General features: G+C 43.6%; 2 protein-coding genes across 2 annotated transcripts; one reads left to right on the top strand and one right to left on the bottom strand.

The window, feature by feature from the left end:
- Positions 1-2,588: 2,588 nt before the first annotated feature.
- On the bottom strand, positions 2,589-5,167 carry LOC120943894 (SRSF protein kinase 1-like). The gene has a single exon (XM_040357550.1). It carries the CDS (start codon positions 5,043-5,045, stop codon positions 3,228-3,230), a length of 1,818 nt encoding a protein of 605 aa, XP_040213484.1. The 5' UTR covers positions 5,046-5,167; the 3' UTR covers positions 2,589-3,227.
- Positions 5,168-5,255: 88 nt separating this feature from the next.
- TRUB2 (TruB pseudouridine synthase family member 2) lies at positions 5,256-22,974 on the top strand. Its single transcript, XM_040357551.1, has 9 exons — positions 5,256-5,417; positions 7,307-7,437; positions 9,512-9,643; positions 10,659-10,733; positions 13,199-13,260; positions 13,373-13,454; positions 16,099-16,171; positions 19,660-19,796; positions 22,508-22,974. Exons 2-9 carry the CDS (start codon positions 7,320-7,322, stop codon positions 22,801-22,803), a joined length of 975 nt encoding a protein of 324 aa, XP_040213485.1. The 5' UTR covers positions 5,256-5,417; positions 7,307-7,319; the 3' UTR covers positions 22,804-22,974.
- The last annotated feature ends 781 nt before the right edge of the window (positions 22,975-23,755 follow it).

The following is a 23,755-nucleotide window of genomic DNA, read 5'->3' as shown; positions in this document are numbered from 1 at the left end:
CACAGCATTCCCAGGGAACACATTTAACCCTTTGATCGCCCCTGGTGTTAACCCTTTCCCTGCCAGTGCCATTTCTACAGTGACAGTGCAGTTTTTTTTAGCACTGATCACTGTACTGGTCCCCAAAAAGTGCCAGATTTGTCTGCTGCAATGTCACATTCGCTAAAATCACTGCAATGTCACTAAAAAAAAAATTGCTGATCACCGGCATTACCAGTAAAGAAAATTAAAAAAAAGTCCATAAATCAGTGGTGTAGTGGGTAGCACTCTTGCCTAGCAGTAAAAAGGGTCGCTGGTTCGAATCCCAACCACGACACTACCTGCCTGGAGTTTGCATATTTTCCCTGTGCCTGCGTGGGTTTTCTCTTGGTACTCTGGTTTCCTCCCACACTCCAAAGACATGCCGATAGGTTAATTGGCTTCTGCCTAAAATTGGCCCTAGTATATGAATGTGAGTTAGGGACCTTAGATTGTAAGCTCCTTGAGGGTAGGGACTGATGTGAATGTACAATGTATATGTAAAAGCGCTGTGTAAATTTACAGCGCTATAGAAGTACCTAAATAATAATAAATCTATCCCATAGTTTGTAGACGTGATAACTTTTGCACAAACCAATCAATATATATGCTTATTGGGATTTTTTTTTAACAAAAACATGTATCAGAATACATATTGGCCTAAACGGATGACATTGATTTTTTTTTTTTTTTTTAATTGGAGGAGTAGTAAAAAAAAAAAAAAAAAAATGGATTTTTGTCTTTTTGTTTATAGCGGGAAAAAAATGCAGCTGATCAAATACCACCAGAAGAAAGCTCTATTTGTGAGGGGAAAAAATTACATCAATTTTGATTACAGCGTCACACAACCAGAAATTGCCAGTTAAAGCAACGCAGTACCGTATAGTAAAAAAATGGCCTGGTCATTAAGGGGGTAAAACCTTCCACAGCTGAAGTGGTTAAAGGGGTCACAGACAGCAAAAAAAACCTGAAAATTTTCCTAACTCCCCCACCACTATCCAAAAGTTAAAAAATGTTTTTCCTTCAGTTACACCAAGTTTCATAGGGGGATGTGTTTTTCTCTTTAGGTCCATTTAAAACCAGAAAAAAAAAAAAAAAAAACTCACAGAATTACACTTTGGTGATGGTATGTCAATATATATTATTCCCCCTCCACCACCAGGAAGGTAGGTAAATATATACCAAAAAAAATGGTTTCCACAGGAATACAATTCGGGTTGCCACCTCATCCCTTTAAAACAGAACACATATGAATTACACATGTTCTGTGGCTGATTTAATGCAGGTAAGGCACCAAATGAGTCTAATTACCACCTTAATTAGCCACAGAACCTGTGTAATTCATATGTGTTCTGTTTTAAAGGGATGAGGTGGAAACCCTAAATACAATACCCGAAATTATGTGATGGAACACACTGCTACAGGAAACCTCTAGATCAGTGCTCATCAACCCTGTCCTCAGAGCCCACTAACAGGCCAGGTTTGTAAGATAACTGAAATACATGACAGGTGATATCATTTGCTGCTCAGTGATTGCAGTTTTCTAGACTGCATCTCCCCAAGGTAATACATAAAACCTGGCCTGTTAGTGGGCCCTGGGGACAGGGTTGATGACCACTGCCCTAGATCAAGGGTGTCCAACCTGCAGCTGTTGCAGAAGTACAGGACCTATGAGATATTGAAAGGAAAGTCTCATGAGGCATTGCAAGCATGACTTCCAAAGGCAGAGGTCTGATGGAACTTATAGCTAGAGAGCTGCACTTTGGACACCCATGCCCTAGAGCAGGGATCCTCAAACTACGGCCCTCCAGCTGTTGCGGAACTACACATCCCATGAGGCATTGTAAAACTGACATTCACAGACATGACTAGGCATGATGGGAATTAGGGTTGTCCCGATACCAGTATCGCGACCGATACCGAGTATTTGCGGGAGTACTCGTACTCCCGCAAATACCCCCGATACTGAAATAGAATACTTGTTCCCCCCCGCCGCTGGACGGACGATTTGTCCAATCCCGCACAAGGGGGAGTGTCTATACGCGGCGGGGATACAGCTATTCAAACGAAAGCTGTAATGTTCCCCGCACGCTGATTAACGGCGGCACCATCAAGGTATGTAGGTCATGGCTGCATTATGTGGGAGACATGGCTGGATTATGTGGGGGACATGGCTGGATTATGTGGGGGACATGGCTGGATTATGTGGGGGACATGGCTGGATTATGTGGGGGACATGGCTGCAATATGTGGGGGACATGGCTGCAATATGTGGGGGACATGGCTGCAATATGTGGGGGACATGGCTGCAATATGTGGGGGACACGTTTAAAAAAAGTATCGTTATTCGGTATCGGCGAGTACATAAAAAAAAAAAAAAAAAAAAGTATCGGTACTCGTACTCAGTCCTAAAAGAGTGGTATCGGGACAACCCTAATGGGAATTGTAGTTCCTGAACAACTGGAGGGCCGTAGTTTGAAGACCCCTGCCCTAGATGGACAAGACACTACTTTTGAAATCCAATCACGTTTATGGACAAGCCTCAAAAACAAAAAGACATAAATCTTGCATTGAAAGCTGAATACATTAACGGTCTTTTTATTTTGATCTGCCGATTTTAGTCCCCAGTGGTAGGATCATACATTTTACAAATATTGCTCTAAAACTTGCAATTCTAATGGAAAACATAATGCATCACATAGATTTACATTTTCTTCTGTTGGAAATGTGTATATACGGATAATTACATGGAATAGTATAAAAATGGGAAGAACTCATAAAAGCCAAGTCTGCAACAGCTGGGCTTATTTAGCAGAATGTTAAGGAGTCCTACCAATAGCAATATCTTAATCTTCCATTCATCACTGGGACAACAAAATAAAGAGGTTTATCGGGTTTACCAAAATGAGCAGATCCTCCTTCATACACTTTGATAAATAAAGCCCAGGCTCTGTATCATACATATGAGAAAATAATGAGCTCTCAACTAATAAAGAGAAAAATTTAGCCTAACACTTTACCGTCCCCTTTTACCAAGTTGATTAATATTTATAACAGATTAGTCAATGTCACAGGAAATCAGGGCAGAAAAATAGGCTTCTGCCCATCACTGTGAGGAAGCATGCCCATTCGGACTCTTGGTCAACTCAAAGCCCTTATAATTGAACGTGAAACATTCAGAATGGCTTGGACACATTTCACGTCTTCTCTTAGGTTTCTAGAAAAGGGTGACGGAGGCACTGGGCAGCGGTGGCCCGCTTCTCAGGGACTAGTTCCAACATGGGCAGCAAGAAGTCTGCAAATAGGGCGCCATCCTCTTCAGACCACTCGTACTTTTCTCTGAGGACATCAGCAAGACCCCAAGGCTTTAGCTTTGAGATGTGTTTGAGGTCCCCCTTTTTTGTGAAGAAATCCTTTGAATATTTTCCAGCTGCAATAAGCTTGCGTGGGACCTGTCCCAACAGTTCAATGATCAGAGCGATGTGGTCTTCATCACGGGAATAATCCTCACCAGAGTGAGGTTCAAACAGGTAATCTCCGGTCGCCAACTCAAATGCCATGCATGCCGTACTCCAGATATCTGCTGGTGTACTGTATCCAAATCCAATGAGAACTTCAAGAGATCGATACTGTCTGGTCTGAATGTCATCTGTAAAATGCTTCTGTACCCAACAAGCATTTCCTAGGTCGGCAATTTTCACCTTTATTTTATCTGCATTCTGAGGCTCAAGAGGATTTAGGAGGAAGTCAGATACGGTTTTCTCATCGCTGTCCTCCGTTTTGGCAGAGGTCTTCTCTTCTTCAGGTACCTCGCTCCTCTGCTGTTGGCTTGCCTCCTCCACTTCGCTTTGACGGAGCTGCTGGTCATCAGACGGCTGAGGTAGCATGCCATCATCCAGAATGAGATTTGGGCCTTCATCAGGGCTACACTTTAATGAGGAAACCGCAGAATCCGACACCGCAGAAAGGTCTCCAGTGGGAAGGCTCAAACTTGTGGACAATGTGTTACAATTTGTATGGGAGTCACTTTCATCTGGGGAGGCTGTAGACACCAACCCATTAGCATTGATTTCTGGTCCCTCATAAGGTTCTAACTTGACCTCATTCTCCTGGAACTGGGGAAGACTTTCTTCCTCCTCTTCTTCTTCCACGTCCATTCCTACGATCTCTTGTACTCGCTTCTCCAAGAGCTCAGCCTGACGTTTCTGCTTTTTCTTCAGCTTCTTTTTTTTGTTTTTGGACAGCTTCACGGAGGGTTTGGGCTGGGGCGCTGTACTCACCACCGATCCCGAGGGAGGAGGACCACCGGAACGGAGCCACTGAGTGGCGTCGGAGGCCAGACGTCGGATGTAGGCATCGTTGACACACAGCAGGATATTCTCCGGCTTGAGATCGGTGTGGATGATCTTACATTTGGAGTGCAGGTAGTCCAGGCCCAGAAGGACCTGCCGGATGATGCTTTTCACACAGGGCAGCGGCACTCCTTGATAATTGGACTTGATGATCCATTTTAGCAGGTGGTGTCCCAGCACCTCGAAGACCATGCAGATGTGCGTGCCGTTGGTGCCAGAGATTTTGAAGTCGTCTAGGAGCTGCACCACCCGCTGGTTCCCGGGGTCATCGGGGTCGGTGTCCCTGACGGCGCGGAGTAGTTTGATCTCATCCAGGGCGGTCTCTGTGTAATGCTCTGCGCTTTTCACCACTTTAAGGGCCACAAAGTGTTTGGCCTGGAGATCCCAGCACAGCCACACGGTGGAGAAGTGGCCCCAGCCCAGCTTCCGGATGACGTGGTATCGGTCATGGAAGAGGTCCCCGATCTTCACATGGTGGTACCCCCCCTTACAGTAGTCATTGGGGTCCTCCTGCTCCTCGTCATCAGAGCCCAGCATCTCCTCCTCCTCTTCCTGAGGCTCATCTGACTGAGGATCGGGGGCAGAGCTGCGCGATGGCGGCTCCGGTTTCTTCACGCCTTTCTTTCCCTTCACCCGCTTCTTGCGAGCCTGGAGTGCCAGCACTTTCCTCTCCATGGCTTACCGGCGGCAGGAAGACACATGCGCCGTGACCCAGCGCTCCTCCGACTTCCTCACTTCCGTCCAACGGCCGCGCTACGTTATGGCCACGCCCTCCTCAGGCGGCCTCGACGCTCCAACCGGTTCTTCTCATTGGTGGAGGGGAATATCCGGCCGTGTGAGGGGGCGGCGCTTTGAGTGATGTCTTGTATCCCATAAACGTCATATCTGATTGTAATGAATAGTGCGTGGGAGGGGTGGGCGCTGTCTATAGGAAAACACGAGGCCGTGTCTGCCCGCGGCCATCTTTCTACACCCAGGGAGGCGGAAGCACGTGGGGTCACAGGAAGTTGATGGCTGCTGACAGAGGGCAAAGTATCCTGAACTAATGTAAGTCGTGCTGTGCGGTGGGGAGGCTGGGTAAATAGTTATGGCTGTACCTTGATTTTTAGTGGGGGTTGTGTGTATGGAGCCGGTGTACTCAACCAGGGTTCCCTGAGTAATATTTGTCTCTCAATAATTGTAGGTCAGTGATCATTGTAGCTGCCTGTAAGGGAAGCGGGTCTCCCAACTGATAAATAATAATATATGGGGGCACCCGTCCCACCGATCGCTCCTATTAGGGCCCCTTGTCCCACCGATCGCTCCTATTAGGGCCCCTTGTCCCACCGATCGCTCGTATAAGGGCACCCTGTCCCACCGATCGCTCGTATAAGGGCACCCCGTCCCACCGATCGCTCGTATAAGGGCACCCCGTCCCACCGATTGCTCGTATAAGGGCACCCCGTCCCACCGATTGCTCGTATAAGGGCACCCCGTCCCACCGATTGCTCGTATAAGGGCACCCCGTCCCACCGATTGCTCGTATAAGGGCACCCCGTCCCACCGATTGCTCGTATAAGGGCACCCCGTCCCACCGATTGCTCGTATAAGGGCACCCCGTCCCACCGATTGCTCGTATAAGGGCACCCCGTCCCACCGATTGCTCGTATAAGGGCACCCCGTCCCACCGATTGCTCGTATAAGGGCACCCCGTCCCACCGATCGCTCGTATAAGGGCACCCCGTCCCACCGATCGCTCGTATAAGGGCACCCCGTCCCACCGATCGCTCCGATAAGGGCACCCCGTCCCACCGATCGCTCCGATAAGGGCACCCCGTCCCACCGATTGCCCCTATAAGGGGCCCTTCTTCCAAAAATTGTTTATATAAACATTATTAAAGCTCTGGGTGTTCCCACTTGGGTCTTGTTTTTATTTTGCAGTTGGAGGTGGTTAAAAAAACAAAACAAACAGGCGCGTTTTTTTTTCCCCCACCTTCTCTTAAAGCGAAGGTTCACCCTAAAACAATTATATATCGTTACATCCAGCATACTGCTGACATCTACAGTATGCTGGTATTTTTTTTTTTTTTCGCTGTACATACCTTCTTACAGTTCTTTTCACCCGACTTCCGTGTTCTCACTGCCCCGGGGAGTAGGCGTTTCTATTAAGATGAGTAGATGATTGACGTGCAGGTAATTGGGACTCGGCTTTATACGGCGCCTGCGCAGTCAGCTCTACACGGCAGGCCCAGGCGCCGTATAGCGCCGAGTCCTAGTTCATCTATTTTCGGAACACGTGACGCGCCTTACCCGCACGTCAATCATCTACGCCTCTTCATAGGAACGCCTACTCCCCGCGGGAGTGAGAACTCGGAGCCGGGTGAAAAGAACTATAAGACGGTAAGTACAGCGGAAAAAAAAAAAATACCAGCATACTGTAGATGTCAGCAGTATGCTGGATCTAATGGTATATAGATGATTTTTAGGGTGAACCTCCGCATTAACCAAAAACGTTGGCCAGAAGGGGTGGTAGTAGTACACCTGCTGCAATGCTTTGCTTCATGACTGTGGTAGAAGTTATACCACAGGTCACGTTTGGTGGGCAGCAATGCTACCAACCTGACCCATTCAAGTGAATAGGGCTGCGCTACATCATGGTTGAGTTGCAGCCTTTCAATGGTTAAAACGGGCATCCCAGAGATGTCGCCTCTGAGCTACCGGTCAAATGCCTCTGAAAAGCCATCCACCATGGATGGCTTTTCAGAGGAGCAGCAATGACAGCCCCAAGTTTAAAGGAGCCCTTATGGTTTTGTAACCATTATAGATGTCTGAATGCAAACCTTTTTAAAGATGCCATTTGTACACACTGCTTGTATGGGAATTGTGGTAGTATTTACACTATGCATAGCGTTGGCAAAAACCATTAACAGTTTTTTTTTTTTGTGATCTTTATTAAGTGAAAGCTCAGCCATGGCGTTGACCAAATACTCTGTTCTTCGTACATTGAACGGGCTATTTTCTGTATATAAACCACCCGGTGTTATCTGGAAGAATGTGCGTGACACACTGGAGATGACATTGCTGAAAGGTACAGTTACATGGCTGGAGCCTTTATAAAAATTGCAGATTATTTCTTTGCAGTTTAACAAAGGTTAAAAGCATATGCTTTAATTTTGTAACATCGTTATTGTAATAACAATACAAACAAGAGTTTTATTTGACCATGGAATATATGTTATCTTAAATTCTCCTTTCATGTTGTAAGTGCTGCGTGTCTGCTGGCCATCTCTTTCCAAAACTTCCTGGATTCCCTGCATGCTTTGCAGCTTCTCCTCCTTGTATACTTTTAATTTCTAATGACTACATATCCCATGGTACATTGCTGCCTGCAAACATTGATTCCTGTACTGACACTGCCTCCTGAAACTCCTCGTCTCAGTAAGGCCTCATGTAAATGGATGTTTAGGAGCAGTTGGGCTTTTTTTTTTTTTTTTTTTTCAGCACCCCTTGAACTCTCATCTGTTATCTTATCAGTACACGTACAAAGCAAGAAAATGCGTTCAGGTTGGATGTTCAGAGGCATTTGAAACTCCAAATGCTTGTAACAACGTATAAACGCAATAACTCGCGTTTAGAAGTGTTTTTGTTTATTTGTATTTTACATGGAGAATAATTTCTGGTGGCAAAAAAATCTTTTTTTTTTAGATCCCTTGGGGAAAGAGAGAGGGATGAAGGCATTCTGGAGGGTCTAATAGTGATCTATCAAAAACGTAAATGCAAACGCCGAAAAACGCACATTAATGCGGCATGTAAAAGTGGAAAAACTGAAGTTTTTAGACTCTCTGCAGATTTTTGTCTTCAGATTTACCAAAACCATGTAGTGCAAGGGCCTGCCTGATTGCATACAAATTGAAACTCTTAGGCCCCATACACACGATAGAATCCATCCGCTGAAAAATCCCAGCAAATGGGTTTCAGCGGATAGATCCTATGGTGTGTACACTCCAGCGGATCTGTTTCCGCGGATATTTCTCCCCTGGGATGGATTCCAGCAGATCAAATATTTGCTGACATGCCAAACAAATCTATCTGCTGGAATCCATCCCAACGGATGGATCCGCTGGTCTGTATAGACTCACCGGATCCATCCGTCCGAAGGGATCCCCCACATGCGTCGTAATGATTCGACGCATGCGTGGAATTCCTTATATGACAGTGTCGCGCACGTCGCCGCGTCATAATCGCGACGACACGTCGTCGCCAGAGGATTTTGGCGCGGATTTCAATGCGATGGTGAGTACACTCCATCGCATAGAAATCCGCGGAAATCCTCGAGAGCATTTATCCGTGGAAACGGTCCGCTGGACCGTATCCGTGGATAAATCCTCCCGTGTGTATGGGGCCTTAAGGTTTGACCTTGTATTATATGGTTTTAGTAAATCTGAAGACAAAAATCTGCAGAAAATCTTAAGCCCCATACACACGATTCGATTTTTGGACGACCGAACGTCTGTATTTTGTGGCATGCTAGTCTCACGTCAAAAGTAAAGAGGTTACTAACAATATGAACATTTTCGTACGACTGAATACAATGTCAGAAGTGACGCAATGCGTTGAATAGTTTTGTATGTATTCTTTCGTTTCTGAGCATGCGTAGTCTTGCTCTTACTTTTATTTATTTTTATTTTTTTAAGAAAACCGTACTAATGGAACAAAAATTTGATGTTGAGTTCACATCCGACAAACATTTTATAGTCTGCACATCCAGCTTTTGTCTGATGAAAAATTGGAATTGGCTGTTGAAGCACCGTACTAACAATCCAAAAATCGGCTCGTTGTGCAAATTTTCCCACCTGATTTTCGTATCGTGTGTACTGGCCTTTATAGTGTATATGGGGTCTAACTCTGTAGATCAGAAGGCAGGCTCTGTGAAATGCGTGGCACAACAGTGCCTACTCACAGGGCATAGCAAAAACATTTCACAGAATTCAAGAAAGTACAAGGTGGTCCAGATTATTAGGGGCTAGAAGTAATTGAAATAAATATTGACTTCTCATTTTGACCATCAATGCACATTAAATATGTATACGTTATTTAAGACTAACTGTACAGTTTTGCACAATTTTATTTTCATAAACATTTTTTTCCCCCCTTTTGTTTAGAATTGAACTCTCCCCATGAACTTTCATATCAGCAAAATATGCTTTTCCTCCCAGAAAGCAGTGCAGGCTGCCGTGGGGTAGAACTAACCAAGGTGATCACATCTGTCCCATCTTTAGTTGACCATGTTTTGGGTTAGTACCTTTTCAATTTTTCTTTAACGTGTGGTCCTTTAAAAGAAATATAATTTGTATATTATCCAGTCTTTTTTTTTTTTTCGTTCATTTTCATGGATTAAAACAATCTGGAGTTAATAGCTCCAGAGTAAGCTGCTATGAAAAAGTTAATGTGCTGGAGACACTTCCCCCTTTTCCTTTTCCCTTTCCCCTTTCTTTCCTTCCTTCCCACTGCCTGTAACAGTCTTAGAATGTGGATGAGTGAGGAGTCACAGGATCCCCATTTACAGATTGTGTTCCAGGCAATCAAAGCAATGAAAGAACTTTTCTCAATGGGGGAGGAGACTGGTTCTTGATGTAACTATTGCAACAGCTTACCCCAGATCCTAAAGCTATTAACCCCTGCAGCACCATAAGTTCAAGGACAATGAGAGAACCTGCCATCAATGCAATGAAGAGTTCTCTAGGATCCAGGTGCCTGCATAACGGGGGGGGGGGGGGGGGGGGCAAGTAATGTCACTAAAGCTGTACAGAAAAAAGCTATGTGTGTATTGTTTTACTATAAGTATGCAATCTTTGTTTTACAAATACAGATTTAATTTATGTTAGGATTCACAAAGCACTATGGGTTAGCTAAAGAGGCAGCACAGCTGTAGCAGCCTGCCCTTTGGCTGGCTTATTTTAGACTCTGGAAAAAGCTGCTCTGTGTTTAAACTGCAGCCTGAACTTTGAAAACAGGTCTTGTACAGTACACTGCTAACTGGTCTCAGGATGAATAATGAAAAACATGCTAAAGTCCCACCTAATGGCAAACAAATTCCAAATACTAATATGCAATGTTTACCTGATTAATAATAATAATAATAATAATAATAATAATAATAAAAAAGAAAAATGTAATCATTTTTATTGCTGACCAAAATAAAGACAGCAAAATAGAGTCGCTATACAATGCCTTTAATGAATACATGTACTGGAACATAACACCTGTTTCATCTTGGATATCTTGTCTCATGTTTTGACACATTCACAGTTAAAGGGCCAGCCTACACTTTCCTGAAGATTGGTGTAGGACACAAACTTGACAAGATGTCATCTGGGGTCTTGGGTAAGTTGAAAATTTCACTTTTTTTAGAGGTTTAATTTAGTCAGTCTTCCTAAAATGGAAATTTAGGCAAATCGCTTAAATCAGTGCCGCCTATCTGTGCCCACCAGTGCCACCTATCAATGCCCATAAGTGTGGCATATTTGTGCTGCCTCATCAGTGCTGTCTTATCAGTGCCCATCAGTGAAGGAGAAAAATGACACATGGTTCAAGTGTAGCATGACCATGCAATTGTCATTGAAATTGCGACGGAGCTGAAAGCTGAAAAATGTAAGTGCCCAGTATTGAGGTGGTTAAAGTGTTCCTAAACCCAGGACCCTGCATTCACCATATCCGGTCTCAAACAGTACACAGAACATGCAATTATTTTAGTAAATATAAATTGCTATATAAATTGCTAAAAGCCTCTTCTCATCAGCAGTATAAAGCAGTCTTGTGACTTTTGTCAGTGTCCAACTGAGCACCAGTTAAAGCTTGTAGGAGGAGTTTTCATTCTCTCCTATGAAGCTGAAGGAATCCTGACCCTCTGTCTGGACAGTGCTGGTCCTGTGCCAATCACATGCACCCTCCCAAAAATTGAATAAACTCTCTAGCAATACACACCAAACGGAGCATGTGCAGAGTGCCCCCAAGGCTCTGTACTATCAGGAGATGGATTGGGAACAGTGGAAGAAGGGGAGGAACAGAGAATACAAGATCAAACAGCTTTTTTTTTTGCAATGCGTAGGATTAACCCCTTACATTCCATAGTGGGTAAAACAAGCATGCTTTACTGCCTGCATATACAGACTGGTTTTACTGTTTGGGTTTAGTAACACTTTAAGCATATCTCTAGAATTTCCAAACTCATTATATACTCTTGGAGTAAAAATGGAATACTGTACCATGTTCTTTCTGGTATTAAGGTTTGAACATGCACTACAGACACAGATTTTTCTGTTCGTAATCTAGAACGCCTTTATAAATAAAACCAAGTTTCATAAACAAAAATATTGCTTTTTGTCAAACAGAAGTGCAACTTTAAAATAAAGAAAAAACTGTAAACTCTGTTTGCTGCAAGTGGAGATATGGGAGTGAGGGCGTGCACAGGGCAGGGTGCATTATACTTTGCAAATGGGAAGGTAACCTGCAGATGTGGAAGTAAAGGGGAGTGCACAGGGCAGTAATTATTATACTTTGGAGATTGGGAGGTGACCTGCAAATGGGGATGGGGAAGTAAATGGGAGTGAGGGAGTGCACAGGGCAGAGAACTGAATGTTCTGGGGATGCTTTTATTTTACACAGTGCCAAGCATTGCTACCTTGATGGGAGGGAAAATGCTCACTACTTCACATCCAGACAGAGAAGAATCCAATGGAGGAGTTCCTCTTTTGTGGTCATTGTTTCAGAACTCCCAGAGGGAGCCTGCATCTCTCAGCCAATACAGCTTGCCGATAGTCAGGGGGCTGGGGCTTTAATAGACAGACAGCGCTCAGAGGAAAGCAGAAGTTCGGGTGGGTACTGGAGATTTTAGTCGACTAAAATACTACTAAAACGGCATTTTAGTCAAAAGACTGACTAAAACTAAATCAGACTGACTAAAACTGACTAACTAAAACTGTAAAAAAATAAGTGTCTGGAAGCATTTCTCAGACATTTCAGTTGTTCACATTTAATGGGACCATTGGTGAATGGCACTACAGCAGTATTCTTGGTACAGGGATATTGAACTTAATTAATAACAAGTGTGATGACAGTAAATTACTTATTGCTCATAGAAACTAGGGTTGTCCCGATACCACTTTTTTAGGACTGAGTACAAGTACCGATACTTCTTTTTTTTATGTACTCGCCGATACCGAATACCGATACTTTTTTTAAATGTGTCCCATAATGCAGCCATGTCCCCCCCCCATAATGCAGCCATGCCCCCCCCCCCATAATGCAGCCATGTCCCCCCCCCCATAATGCAGCCATGTCCCCCCCCATAATGCAGCCATGTCCCCCCCCATAATGCAGCCATGTCCCCCACATAATGCAGCCATGTCCTACATACCTTGATGATGCTGCACGTGCCGCCGTTAATCAGCGTGCAGGGAACATTACAGCTTTCGTTTGAATAGCTGTATCCCCGCCGCGTATAGACACTCCCCCTTGCGCGGGATTGGACAGATCGAGGGGGGAACAAGTATTCTATTTCAGTATCGGGGGTATTTGCGGGAGTACGAGTACTCCCGCAAATACTCGGTATCGGTCCCTATACCGATACTGGTATCGGGACAACCCTAATAGAAACCAATCTCCTTTTTATGTCTGAACCTGAACTTTAATAAGAGTCTGATGCTGATTGGTTGCTATGTTGTATATTGGGAAAAGAGTACACTGCTTGTCAGACATCGTTGGTTTGACACCTACATCAGCAAAAATCCGCGATGCAATTTTAGTTTGAAGTATTATCGATTTTCTTTCTTTATTTTATTTTTTTGCAGTGTTTGGACTTGGTGATGGAGCCAAGTTTCTCTCCGTCATGGATGAGAATCATCATACCAGGGTATGACTATGATGTACTGAAATAAACTGTGTGTGTGTGCATGTATGCATTTTAATCTTTTTGAAAAACACAGTGTCCTTATTTATATATATTTTCATTACACTTATTTTAGGATTACACAGTTTTTGGTACATTTGGCAAAGCTACTGCAGATTTTACAGATGCTGGAAAAATGGTTGAAAAGACAACATTTGGTGAGTAAACACATTTTACCTTTTTTACATATATTTAAAAAAAAAGCCTAGCCAAAATGTTTTCAGTGGCGTGGGGAAGAGTTTGGTTCATTATTTACTGCTATTTGTGAAGGACTAGCAAACGTTTCCTGTTCCTGGGGAGTCGGCCAATTCCCCACTTGTAGCTATATTTGCAAAACCCCAGAGTTAGGTTGGGAATAGACTATTCATGGGGACCAGATTTTAAGAAGTTTCTCATGGGTCTCTAGTAATATCTAGATATTGTGGATGTCTATCTGCTAATTTGTCATTAGTCATTGTCCTGTTTTTTTTATTTTGTTTTAACATCCTGAAAATTTAAGGACACAGGACTTCTGTTATTGGGCTATGGTCTGGCTGAGGGTAGTAAACATGAAGACGATCAATTTTGCTGCGATAATCAAAACCTTTTGGGCTGTTTTGTGTCTATGGGATCCTTGCATCAGTTGCAATGTAGAACTGTGTGTGTATGTGTATATATAAGCAAGTAAACCTGGATCCATAACCTTTGTACCCTGAGGCTTGTCCACCAGACATGTAGCATTGTACCCTCTTATCCACAGTCTCAAAAACAAAGAAGCGAGTAGTTGGGTAAATGCCTAGCAATGCAAAAATGAGTTAAATACCAACTAAATAAAGTATGATAGAGTTGAATGCTAAAATATTAAATTGGTTCTTGGCCATTAAGGTTCATATTTCCACCCAGTCCTCATCTGATAAGGTTTTGCCTAGTCTCTCTCTTCCCAGCATAGCATGTTAGTTAGTTTTGAGGGGTTCCTCAGGTGAGTAAATAGATGACTGAAAATAGTCAAGTCCCAGGGGAATGCACAGCATTTCCTTTAAAGCCAGTAAGAATAAGTAAGGCATTGGTCTTTTTCAAGAGAGAAGAGACAATGGGCTGTAGTTGTATATATTAAAATAGTTTGTGTTTAAGAGACTCATGTTTTCTTCAAAAAAATTGCAAGACTTAAAACAATCAAGTTAGTCAAGGGAGTAGATATATTTGAAACTTTTTTGGATCCACCATGTACTTGTAGATCTGGTGATTATTGTCCAGGTGGAAAAAAGGGATACCTCGGTAGACCCAACAAATGGGTAAGGAGAGATGAGGCATCCTGAGTACTATGAGTACCACATCTTCTAAGCAGAAAGCGTTTGTTACCCTTAAAACAAAAACAAAAAAACGCGCACACACACAGATCCTGTTCCCTTAAAGCATAAATAACAGTGCTTGTGCTGTGTAATTTGGCTTTCCATCACCTAAAATACCTGGCAGATCCTGCCTGGCTACACCCTCCCCCCTGTAAACTGACCACAGTTTATTATGGCTGCTGAGCCCTGACACTGTGGTCAGTTTGCATGCCTCTGTCATCCGCAGCCCTGCTCTGTCAACCCCCCCCCCCCAATATGTGTGCCTGTGTTATATAAAAAAGCTGTACCTATATCAGAGCATCTCCTGGTGCTCACGTAACTCCTTGGCCACCAGTCCTCTCCTCCTCCCCAGCTGATGTCGGCAGGAGTGCTCGGCCCCGCCCGCTATTGCTGTCAGCCGGGCAGAGTAGAAGGCCGAGAAGTCACGTGAGTGCCAGACAATGCTCTGAAATGTGTACAGATTGTCAGCTTTTTTTTTTATAGGGCACAGGGATGCATAATGTTATGTAACAGAGGGGATGGATGTTTTCTGAGCACCACAACCTGAACGCAGTTTAATTCCTTTATATTATTTACAGCAAACTCGACCATCCTTCCATGTCTCCGTGATTAATTTTTTGTTGAGAAATAACTTTAAAAAAACACCTCTGCTAGTGTTTCTAACCATGGACATATTGAATAAGGGAAGATGATTCGTGTAACATTTCTTTTATCTGGAATCCATCTTGGCTGAAAAAAAAACCTTTGTCCAGTGAAAGGAGAAAAAAAAAATGTCCATGAATATCTGTGGAATGTATGACATCATTTTGGCCTAGACCCGAAACCAGGAAGCACCCAAAGAAATGTGAGAAAAGGGGTTAAAACAAGTGAATATAATTTACATTCATATCTATTTACTAAGACTAGTAGCATACACATTTAAAATAGCTAATGTTGATTAAGGCTCCTTTCACACGGGGCGGATCAGTAATGATCCGCCTTCGTATGCTCAGCGGGGATGGTGGCACTGATTTGCAGTGGCACTGGCAGGTTTCACACTAAGCCGAGTGCAACTGTGTGAAACTGTCTGTCAGCTCGATGTCTGGGGTGAGCGGAACCCAGCAGCTAAATTACACCAGCCAATAATTAGGCTGCTTTAGAAAGGGGGGCAGGGGCCACATACACGTAGCGGCCTGCCCAGATCCTATCTAAAGTTGTTGAATTTAAAGTGGAAATGCTTTTCTTTCTTTTTTCTTTCCTGCCCCATGCAATGGTATTTCACAGAGCGGCCCCCAAAAGTCCTCTTCTAGGATCCCCCGCCACTCCTGACTCCTCCTCTCTGGCTAGAGGCTTTCTATGGGGGCACTTGCGTGAGCTTGCTTCCAAGCCTCTGTGTCTATAGACACAGACAGCGGGACTTGGCCCTGCTCCCTCATCACTGACTTTGATTGATGCAAATAAAAATACTAATGCTGATCTCTTATTTTCCTTACAGATCATATTAGCAGAGAGAAATTTGAACGTGTGCTTGCCATGATTCAAGGAGCCCACCAAAAGTCTTTGATAATGTGAGTACTTTGGTACTTCTGACGATCTGTTGAATTATCCTAAGCTTGCCTATTTCTTCAATGGGGGATAGTTTGTGGTATGACTGCTCTGTTCCAAATAGGGTCATCTTATACAGTGCCTTGATAAAGTATTTTTGACATATTACGACCAAAAACCAAATTTTTTATTTATTTTTTTGTATTTTATGTGATAGACCAACACAAAGTGGCACATAATTGTGAAGAGGAAGGAACATGATAAAAGGTTTTCACAATATTTTTTTTTTTTAGAAATGGTGTATATTCACGTTATGGATAAACCTACTTTTCTCAGCCAATCATATTTTGCTACCTTTTGCGTGCTGGGAAACGGTTATTTAATGGAAAGAAATCAGGTGATCAGGGTAATTTTTCCTGCCCAGGGCTTCGGCCTGGTGGATGTGTGTACCATTCCTGGCTGCTAGGTTGGAAGCTTGAGGCTTATCCAGGTGGCTGCCGGCTGCTAGGCCTATCCCAGCTGTTCAAGTTGATGCAGAAGAAAGCCTGCCAAAGATCTGTAAACTATTTCTAGAGGGATGGAGTACTGAGGAAGCACCAGAGGGGACGTTATTAGGGGTACCCTGTGCCCTATCCCCTCTTTCCCACATTTTTCCTGTTCAAGAAATAAACTTCACTCTGTTTAAAGCATAAAAGTGACTGACGCCCAATGTTTGTTCTTGTTCATCACCCACAAACCTGCATCCTGAGAATGTATGTCAGCCCTCCCTACCCTGGGTAGTCACCATCAGGCTCCTGGAAAATCTGGGTAGCTGCTACAGTAAACATCTGAAAAGTGTGGCATGCATTTGTATTCAGTCCCCTTTAGGGCCCTTTCACACGGGGCGGATCAGTAATGATCCGCCTCCGTGTGTCCATACAGCTCAGCGGGGATCCTCTGTAAAATCCCAGCTGAGCTGACAGGGTGGTCTCCGCACACTGTGCAGGGACCGCCCTGTCTTTTCTCCGCTCTCCCCTATGGGGAATCGGATAAACACCCGAAAATGCGGATCTTTGCGGAGGCGGACAAATTACGGGTGTCAGCAGATGGTCATTCGCTGACACCCGTAATCACATAGGGACCCATGTATGTCCCGTTTTCATCCGCAACGGACGGATGAAAATGCGGACATACGGTCCGTACGTGTGAAAGGGCCCTTACTCTGATAGCCCTAATTAAAATCTAGTGGAACCAATTGCATTTGGAATTCACCTAATTAGTAAATGGAGTCCACCTGTGTGTAATTTAATCTCAGTATAAACACGATTGTTCTGTGAAACCCTCAAACAGCCTCATGAAGGCCAAGGAGCACACCAGAAAGGTCAGGGATAATGTTGTGGAGCAGTTTAAAGCAGGGTTAGGTTCTAAAAAAATATCCCAAGCTTTGAACATCCCACGGAGCACTGTTCAATCCATCATCCAAAAAAAAATATGTATGGCACAACTGCAAACCTACGAAGACATGGCCGTCCACCTAAACTGACAGGCCGGGCAAGGAGAACATCAAAGAGGCCCATGGTAACTGTGGAGAAGTTGCAGAGATCCACAGCTTGGGTTGGAGAATCTGTCCACAGGACAACTATTAGTCGTGCACTCTACAAATCTGGCCTTTATGGAAAAATGGCAAGAAGAAAACCATTGTTGAAAGAAAGCCATAAGAAGTCCCGTTTGTAGTTTGCGAGAAGCCGTGTGGGGGACACAGCAAACATGTGGAGGAAGGTGCTTTTTGACCTAAAATTAAACCGCTATGTGTGGTGGAAAACTAAGACTACACTACACATAACCCTGAACACACCATCCCCACCATGTAACATGGTGGTGGCGGCAGCAGCAGCATGTTTTAGGGATGCTTTTCTTCAGCAGGGACAGGGAAGCTGGTCAGAGTTGATAGGAATGAGCCAAATACAGTGCAATCTTAAAAGAAAACCTATTGGAGTCTGCAAAAGACTTGAGACTGGGGCAGATATTCACCTTTGGCAGGAAAACGACCCTAAACCTACAGCCAGAGCTACAATGAATGGTTTATATCAAAGCATATTCATATGTTAGACTGGCCCAGTCAAAGTCCAGACCTAAAGCCAATTGAGAATCTGTGGCAAGACTTGAAAATTGCTGTACAAAAGTTCTCCATCCAATCTGTTCGAGCTTGAGCTATTTTGCAAAGAATGGGCAAAACTGTCACGCTAGATGTGCAAAGCTGGTAGAGACATCCCCAAAAAGACTTGCAGCTGTAATTGCAGCAAAAGGTGGTTCTACAAAGTATTGACTCAGGGGGGCTGAATACAAATGTACGCCACACTTTTCAGATATTTATTTGTAAAAATAATTAAAAGTCATTTATCATTTTCCTTCCACTTCACAATTATGTGCCAAATCCCAATAAAATACATTTACGTTTTTGGTTGTAGCTTGACAAAATGTGGAACATTTCAAGGGGTGTGAATACTTTTTCAAGGCACTGTACATGGCCAGCTTTATTCTTTATACAGTAATAACAATATAAATCATCTGATTTACAAAGGATAGGTTTGTAGCTGCAGTTAAGATGCAAGGGGCATTACATATTTTACACAGGCAGGCGGTAGGTAGTAATATTTTTGTATTGATCACTACAAAGATATTGGTTTTGCGCACCTTTTTTAGATTAATTTTGTGATTCCTTTGTGTCCGCAATATAGGTTGCTGCATTACTTTTTTTCTGTGTTTTAGAATAGGCAGGTAGGTCTTCTGTCAAGGAAGACTCGCCGCTCCAGGTAGAAGCCTAATGGAACTTGTAGGTGCCGGCCCCGGCTTGCCTCTGCAGACAATTAATAAAAAGAAATGGCTGCACACCACAGTAATGATCCAAGATCCTTTATTGGACATCCCAAGTAACACCACAGGAATACCTGGTATACCAAGCATTCTGGTCCTGTGGTGTTATGTGGGATGTTCAATATAGATCTTGGATCATTACTGTGGTGTGCAGGTCTTCTGTCAGTTATGAACAATCTGCTATCCAGGAAAAGACTGCTAAGCAGACTAGCACTTACAAATTAGAAAACTTTCAGTACATAAACATGAAAACGTCTGTCACTAGTGCTACAGACTTGCTTTGCCTCCACATATTTTTAAATTGGATTTTCCAAAGGCAAACCTGCTGTAAAATATAACAAATATGGTGTCTTTGTGAGCTGTTTGGTTCCCAGGGTCCTGTACACAGAGAGTCCTGACTTTTGATTAAGTGAATGCTAGTAAGAAGAGAATTCTTCCCTTATTGAGTGAAACCCCACCCTTTGTCATTTAAATATCATATGGCAGTGCCTTTCCTGGCTTGAGACTGCCATGTAACGGTTAAATGAAAGGGGGCAGCAGTCCTTCAATGTTTTAAATAAATTATTATAATTATGTTTAAATAAGAGACTACCATTGTGCACCAATAAAAAATAACTAATACAATTAAAACCTATGACCTTATTGCTGATTTTTTCAGGCACAGTAATGTGGATCTTAAAAGCGAGGAAGCATATGACTTGGCAGTACAAGGCCAGCTCCGTCCTAAGGTGAAGAGCCCGCCTCTGATACTGGCAATGCGATGTTTGCAGTTTTCTCCACCTGACTTTACTCTAGGTATGTTCTTTTATTGAAGAATAGGTACTGACTGCATAAAAGTGCTTAATTTATTAGTTGAAATGTCACCCCTCTCCTCCCCTCTTTTTTTTTTTTTTTTTTTTTTTAACCAATGACAGACAGGACTTTTATGCCAGAAGAACTGGCATAAATGCTCCTCCCGGTCTGTCAACGGTAATGTACACAGAGTTTGAAAAAATAAATCAAACCCCTCCTTTTGAACTATAATTTCACCCCTGCAACAATGTGTAAAACCTAAAAGTGTTTAAGAATTTTTTTTTTGTAGCACTAAATAAAATTATGTGCAAAATGGAAACACAATTAAATGTATCCACAGAATAATCATATATAAAATATCAATTGAATATGCCCACATGATCGAAATACTAAGCATTTTCACCAAATAGGAGAGGCAAACATTTTTTGATGTGTTCCAGTCTGTTGGGAGAGGTGGATCACTAAGTCACTTGTGGGTTGATTTACTAAAATTGCTGCAGCTCTGCATAAAAAAACAATCGCCTTCCAGGTTTTTTTTGTCAAAGCTTAAAGGGTCACTAAAGGAAAACATTTTTTTTTTGCTGAAATGACTGTTTACAGGGTATAGAGACATAATAGTTAACTGATTCCTTTTAAAAATGATTAAAAATGGATAAAAACCAATCATATAATGTACCTACAGTTTAGTTTTGTTTTTGCTGTTTCCTGGTTCTCTGATGTACAGAGCCAGAGAGCCAATAGAGGGCAGTGACGGTTTTTCAAAACGAAACTGGATTGGTGCTGAGGGGTTATAGACACACAGTAATCACACCTCCTTGATTAGTCACCACAGTGAGAAATCTCCCAGTACTGTGGTGATCAGGAAACAGACAACCAGGAAGTGTTCAGAACAGAGAGGAATTACAGCAACATCAGAGAAAAAACGAACAATGAGGACATGAAACCAGGACTGCAGTAAGGTAAAGGAAGCTATTTAGCTAAAAAAAAAAAATCCTTTAGTGACCCTTTAAAGTGGCGGTAAAGGGGTGTGTGTGTGTGTGTGTGTGTGTGTGTTTTTTTTTTTTTTTCTTTTTTCCTTAGGCCCCTTTCACATGTCCGTTCCGCCTGTCCGTTCATTACAAGTCCGTTAACGGACTTGTAAATGAATCCCTATGGGAACGCGTCCGTTAGCGGATGGAGCATCCGCTAGCGTCCGCGTCCGTCGGGATCCGCTTTTCGGACGGAAGAAAACCCTATTTTTCTAACGTCCGGCGGAACAGGACTGATGCAGACGGAACACACGGTCCGTCTGCATCCGGTTCCCCATAGGGGACAGAGGAACAGAGACAGGGCGGTCCCTGCACTGTGTGCGGGGACCGCCCTATCCGCCGAGAGCTCAGCGGGAATCCCCGCTGAGCTGACGGAGCGGACTGAAAAACTGAAAGGACGTCTGAAAGGACCCTAAGGTAAAAAACCTTCTGGGTGTAGCTCCTTCTACAGCCCTTCTAATACTGACCTGAGCCCCCTCTCGATCCAGCGATGTGCATAAGCGCCTCGGCTGTCCTGGGACTCCCTCTCCTCGTTGGCTGAGATGGCAGTGTGAGCCAATGAAGAGGGGGCAGGGCTGAGCTGCAGTTCTGTGTCTTAGGCCCCTTTCACATGTGCGGACCGTATGTCTGCATTTTCATCCATCCATTGCGGATGAAAACGGGACATACATTGGTCCCTATGTAATTGCGGGTGTCAGCGCATGACCATCCGCTGACACCCGTAATCACCCGCCTCCGCAATGATCCGATTTTTCGGACGGAAGAAAACCCTATTTTTCTTCCGTCTGGCGGATCGGGTGAACACGGACATACGGTCTGTGTTCATCCGATCCCCCATAGGGGAGAGCGGAGGAAAGACAGGGCGGTCCCTGCACAGTGTGCGGGGACCGCCCTGTCAGCCGACGGCTCAGCGGGGATTTTACGGAGGATCCCCGCTGAGCAAAGCAGACACACGGAGGCGGATCATTACTGATCCGCCCGTGTGAAAGGGCCCTTATGGACGCATAGAACAGGGCTTGGTAGCGAACAAGCACCAGTGCCCCATAGCAAGCAGCTTGCTATTGGGGCACTGGTCAGGTGGGAGGAGGCAGGAGCACTGGCGAGGGACCCAAGACAAGGATCTGGGCTTCTTTGTGCACAGAGCAGGTAAGTATGAGATGTTTTGTTTTTTAAGCCGAACCTTTCATGCCACTTTAACTGAATGAGCTGAAGTTAAAATCTCAACCAAATTTTGCACTCTCCAGTTTCAGTAACTCAACCCCCAAGGTGTCATACACAAGAATTATTTTGGTATTTATTTTCACTTTATTGGACCTATTTTTTTTTTTTTCTATTATTTATTTTGTGGGATTGTTCACTTTCGCACTTGGTGAAATTGGTTATCAGTAATTAGATTATGTGGGCATATTCAATTGATATTTTATTTGATTACATTTAAGTGTTTCCATTTTGCACATAGTTTTATTTACAGTGCAAAAAAAACTTTTTTTCTTATAACACTTGGAGGCATCTATTGCTAAAATGCTAATTGTCTGTCAAGTTTCCAGCCTCAATGCTTTCTGAGTTGCAGTGGCAATAGTAATGGTAGAATATGTGTTTTCTCTGTACAGGTATCTTTAAAGTGTAAATAACTCCTTGTTTGGCATGTATAAATACATAGAAGGCTGTTTTCTTTTCTTCCTACAGAGATCCGGTGCATGCATGAAACTCAGAAGTATCTCCGCAAAGTAATCCATGAGATTGGGCTGGAGCTCAGATCCACTGCAGTCTGCAATAAAGTGCGTTGTATACGGGATGGCCCTTTTACATTGGACTGTGCTTTGACACGAGCACATTGGAATCTGGACAGTGTGTGCAATGCCATTAAAGAATGCCAACCCAAAGTTGAAGAAATCTTGAAAGAAAGGATGGACATTTCCTTGAAGAACACAAATTCAGAGGAGTCACACAGCCACAGTGATAGAAGGACTCGGTCAAGCTGAGACAGTTCATAGTCCACAGCTGAAAAGCATTTATGTGTACATTTTAACTTAAAGAATTGTAGTATGCAGTACAGGTATTCTTGTGGGCACATCTACTGTATTGCACAGGCACTAAAACCACTCTACCATTTGCTAGGGAAATTTCACTAAATTACCTACCTGCTCATTGTACAGAGGTGATGATTCTTATTTATTGCCCATTGAATAATCTAGTGCACAGGTGTCAAACACAAGGCCTGCGGGCCGAATCCGGCCCTCCAGGCCATTTCATGTGGCCCTTGCACCTTTTTCTGCAGCTGCAGGAGAGCTCCAGCCCACCTCTGGTCCTCCTGCAGACCCTTACTTTGTGCTTTCAAGCAATGCATCCAGCTTCTTCCCAGCAGCAGCATAAGGAAAGGGGGTTACACTGTGATGTAACTGAGGGTGGGGGACTCAACATCTGATGGTGGAGTGGCTCTTGACATCTAATGTAAGGGGAGGGGATGCGCTGGCCATCTAATCTTACAGATACAACCGGCCCTTTTGAGGGCAATCATAATGCTGATGTGGCCCACAATGAAATTGAGTTTGACACCCTTGAGACAAAGAAACCTTTAATTTTCAAACAAAAAGATGCATGTTATCTGCCTGGCTTTTCTGTGTGGTAAAATTCTTTGGCAGGGTAAACAGAAAAACAAGTATGCGTTTCATCTATGTAAACAGCTTTTACCTAAATTTCTGCTTTAATATTGTACTCTTAGGAGTCATTCACACAGGTATCAATCGCTATTTTTTTTTTCAATAGTCTTGCCATAGACTGGTGGTGCAGTCTTATTGATGTCGGTAGTGAGGTTGGACAGGTGGTGCCGCCTGTCAAACATGACATGACATGCTGAAGTTTCTGTGGTCACAAAGCCAAGCATCGCAGGCTATGACATGTGGACAAGGGAAGGCAACAATGAGAAATAAATAA

This window comes from Rana temporaria, chromosome 6 (assembly GCF_905171775.1).
Source record: "Rana temporaria chromosome 6, aRanTem1.1, whole genome shotgun sequence".
NCBI lineage: Eukaryota > Metazoa > Chordata > Amphibia > Anura > Ranidae > Rana > Rana temporaria.
The sequence above is the reverse complement of the archived record's forward strand: the minus strand, read 5'-3'. Positions and strand labels throughout refer to the sequence as shown.

Coding starts and splice junctions, on each gene's coding strand:
- TRUB2 (XM_040357551.1), top strand. CDS start 7,320: ATGGCGTTGACCAAATACTCTGTTCTTCGTACATTGAACGGGCTATTT. Junction 7,438..9,511: donor GGAGATGACATTGCTGAAAG/GTACAGTTACAT, acceptor CCTTTTGTTTAG/AATTGAACTCTCCCCATGAA. Junction 13,455..16,098: donor GGTTGAAAAGACAACATTTG/GTGAGTAAACAC, acceptor TTTTCCTTACAG/ATCATATTAGCAGAGAGAAA.
- LOC120943894 (XM_040357550.1), bottom strand. CDS start 5,045: ATGGAGAGGAAAGTGCTGGCACTCCAGGCTCGCAAGAAGCGGGTGAAG.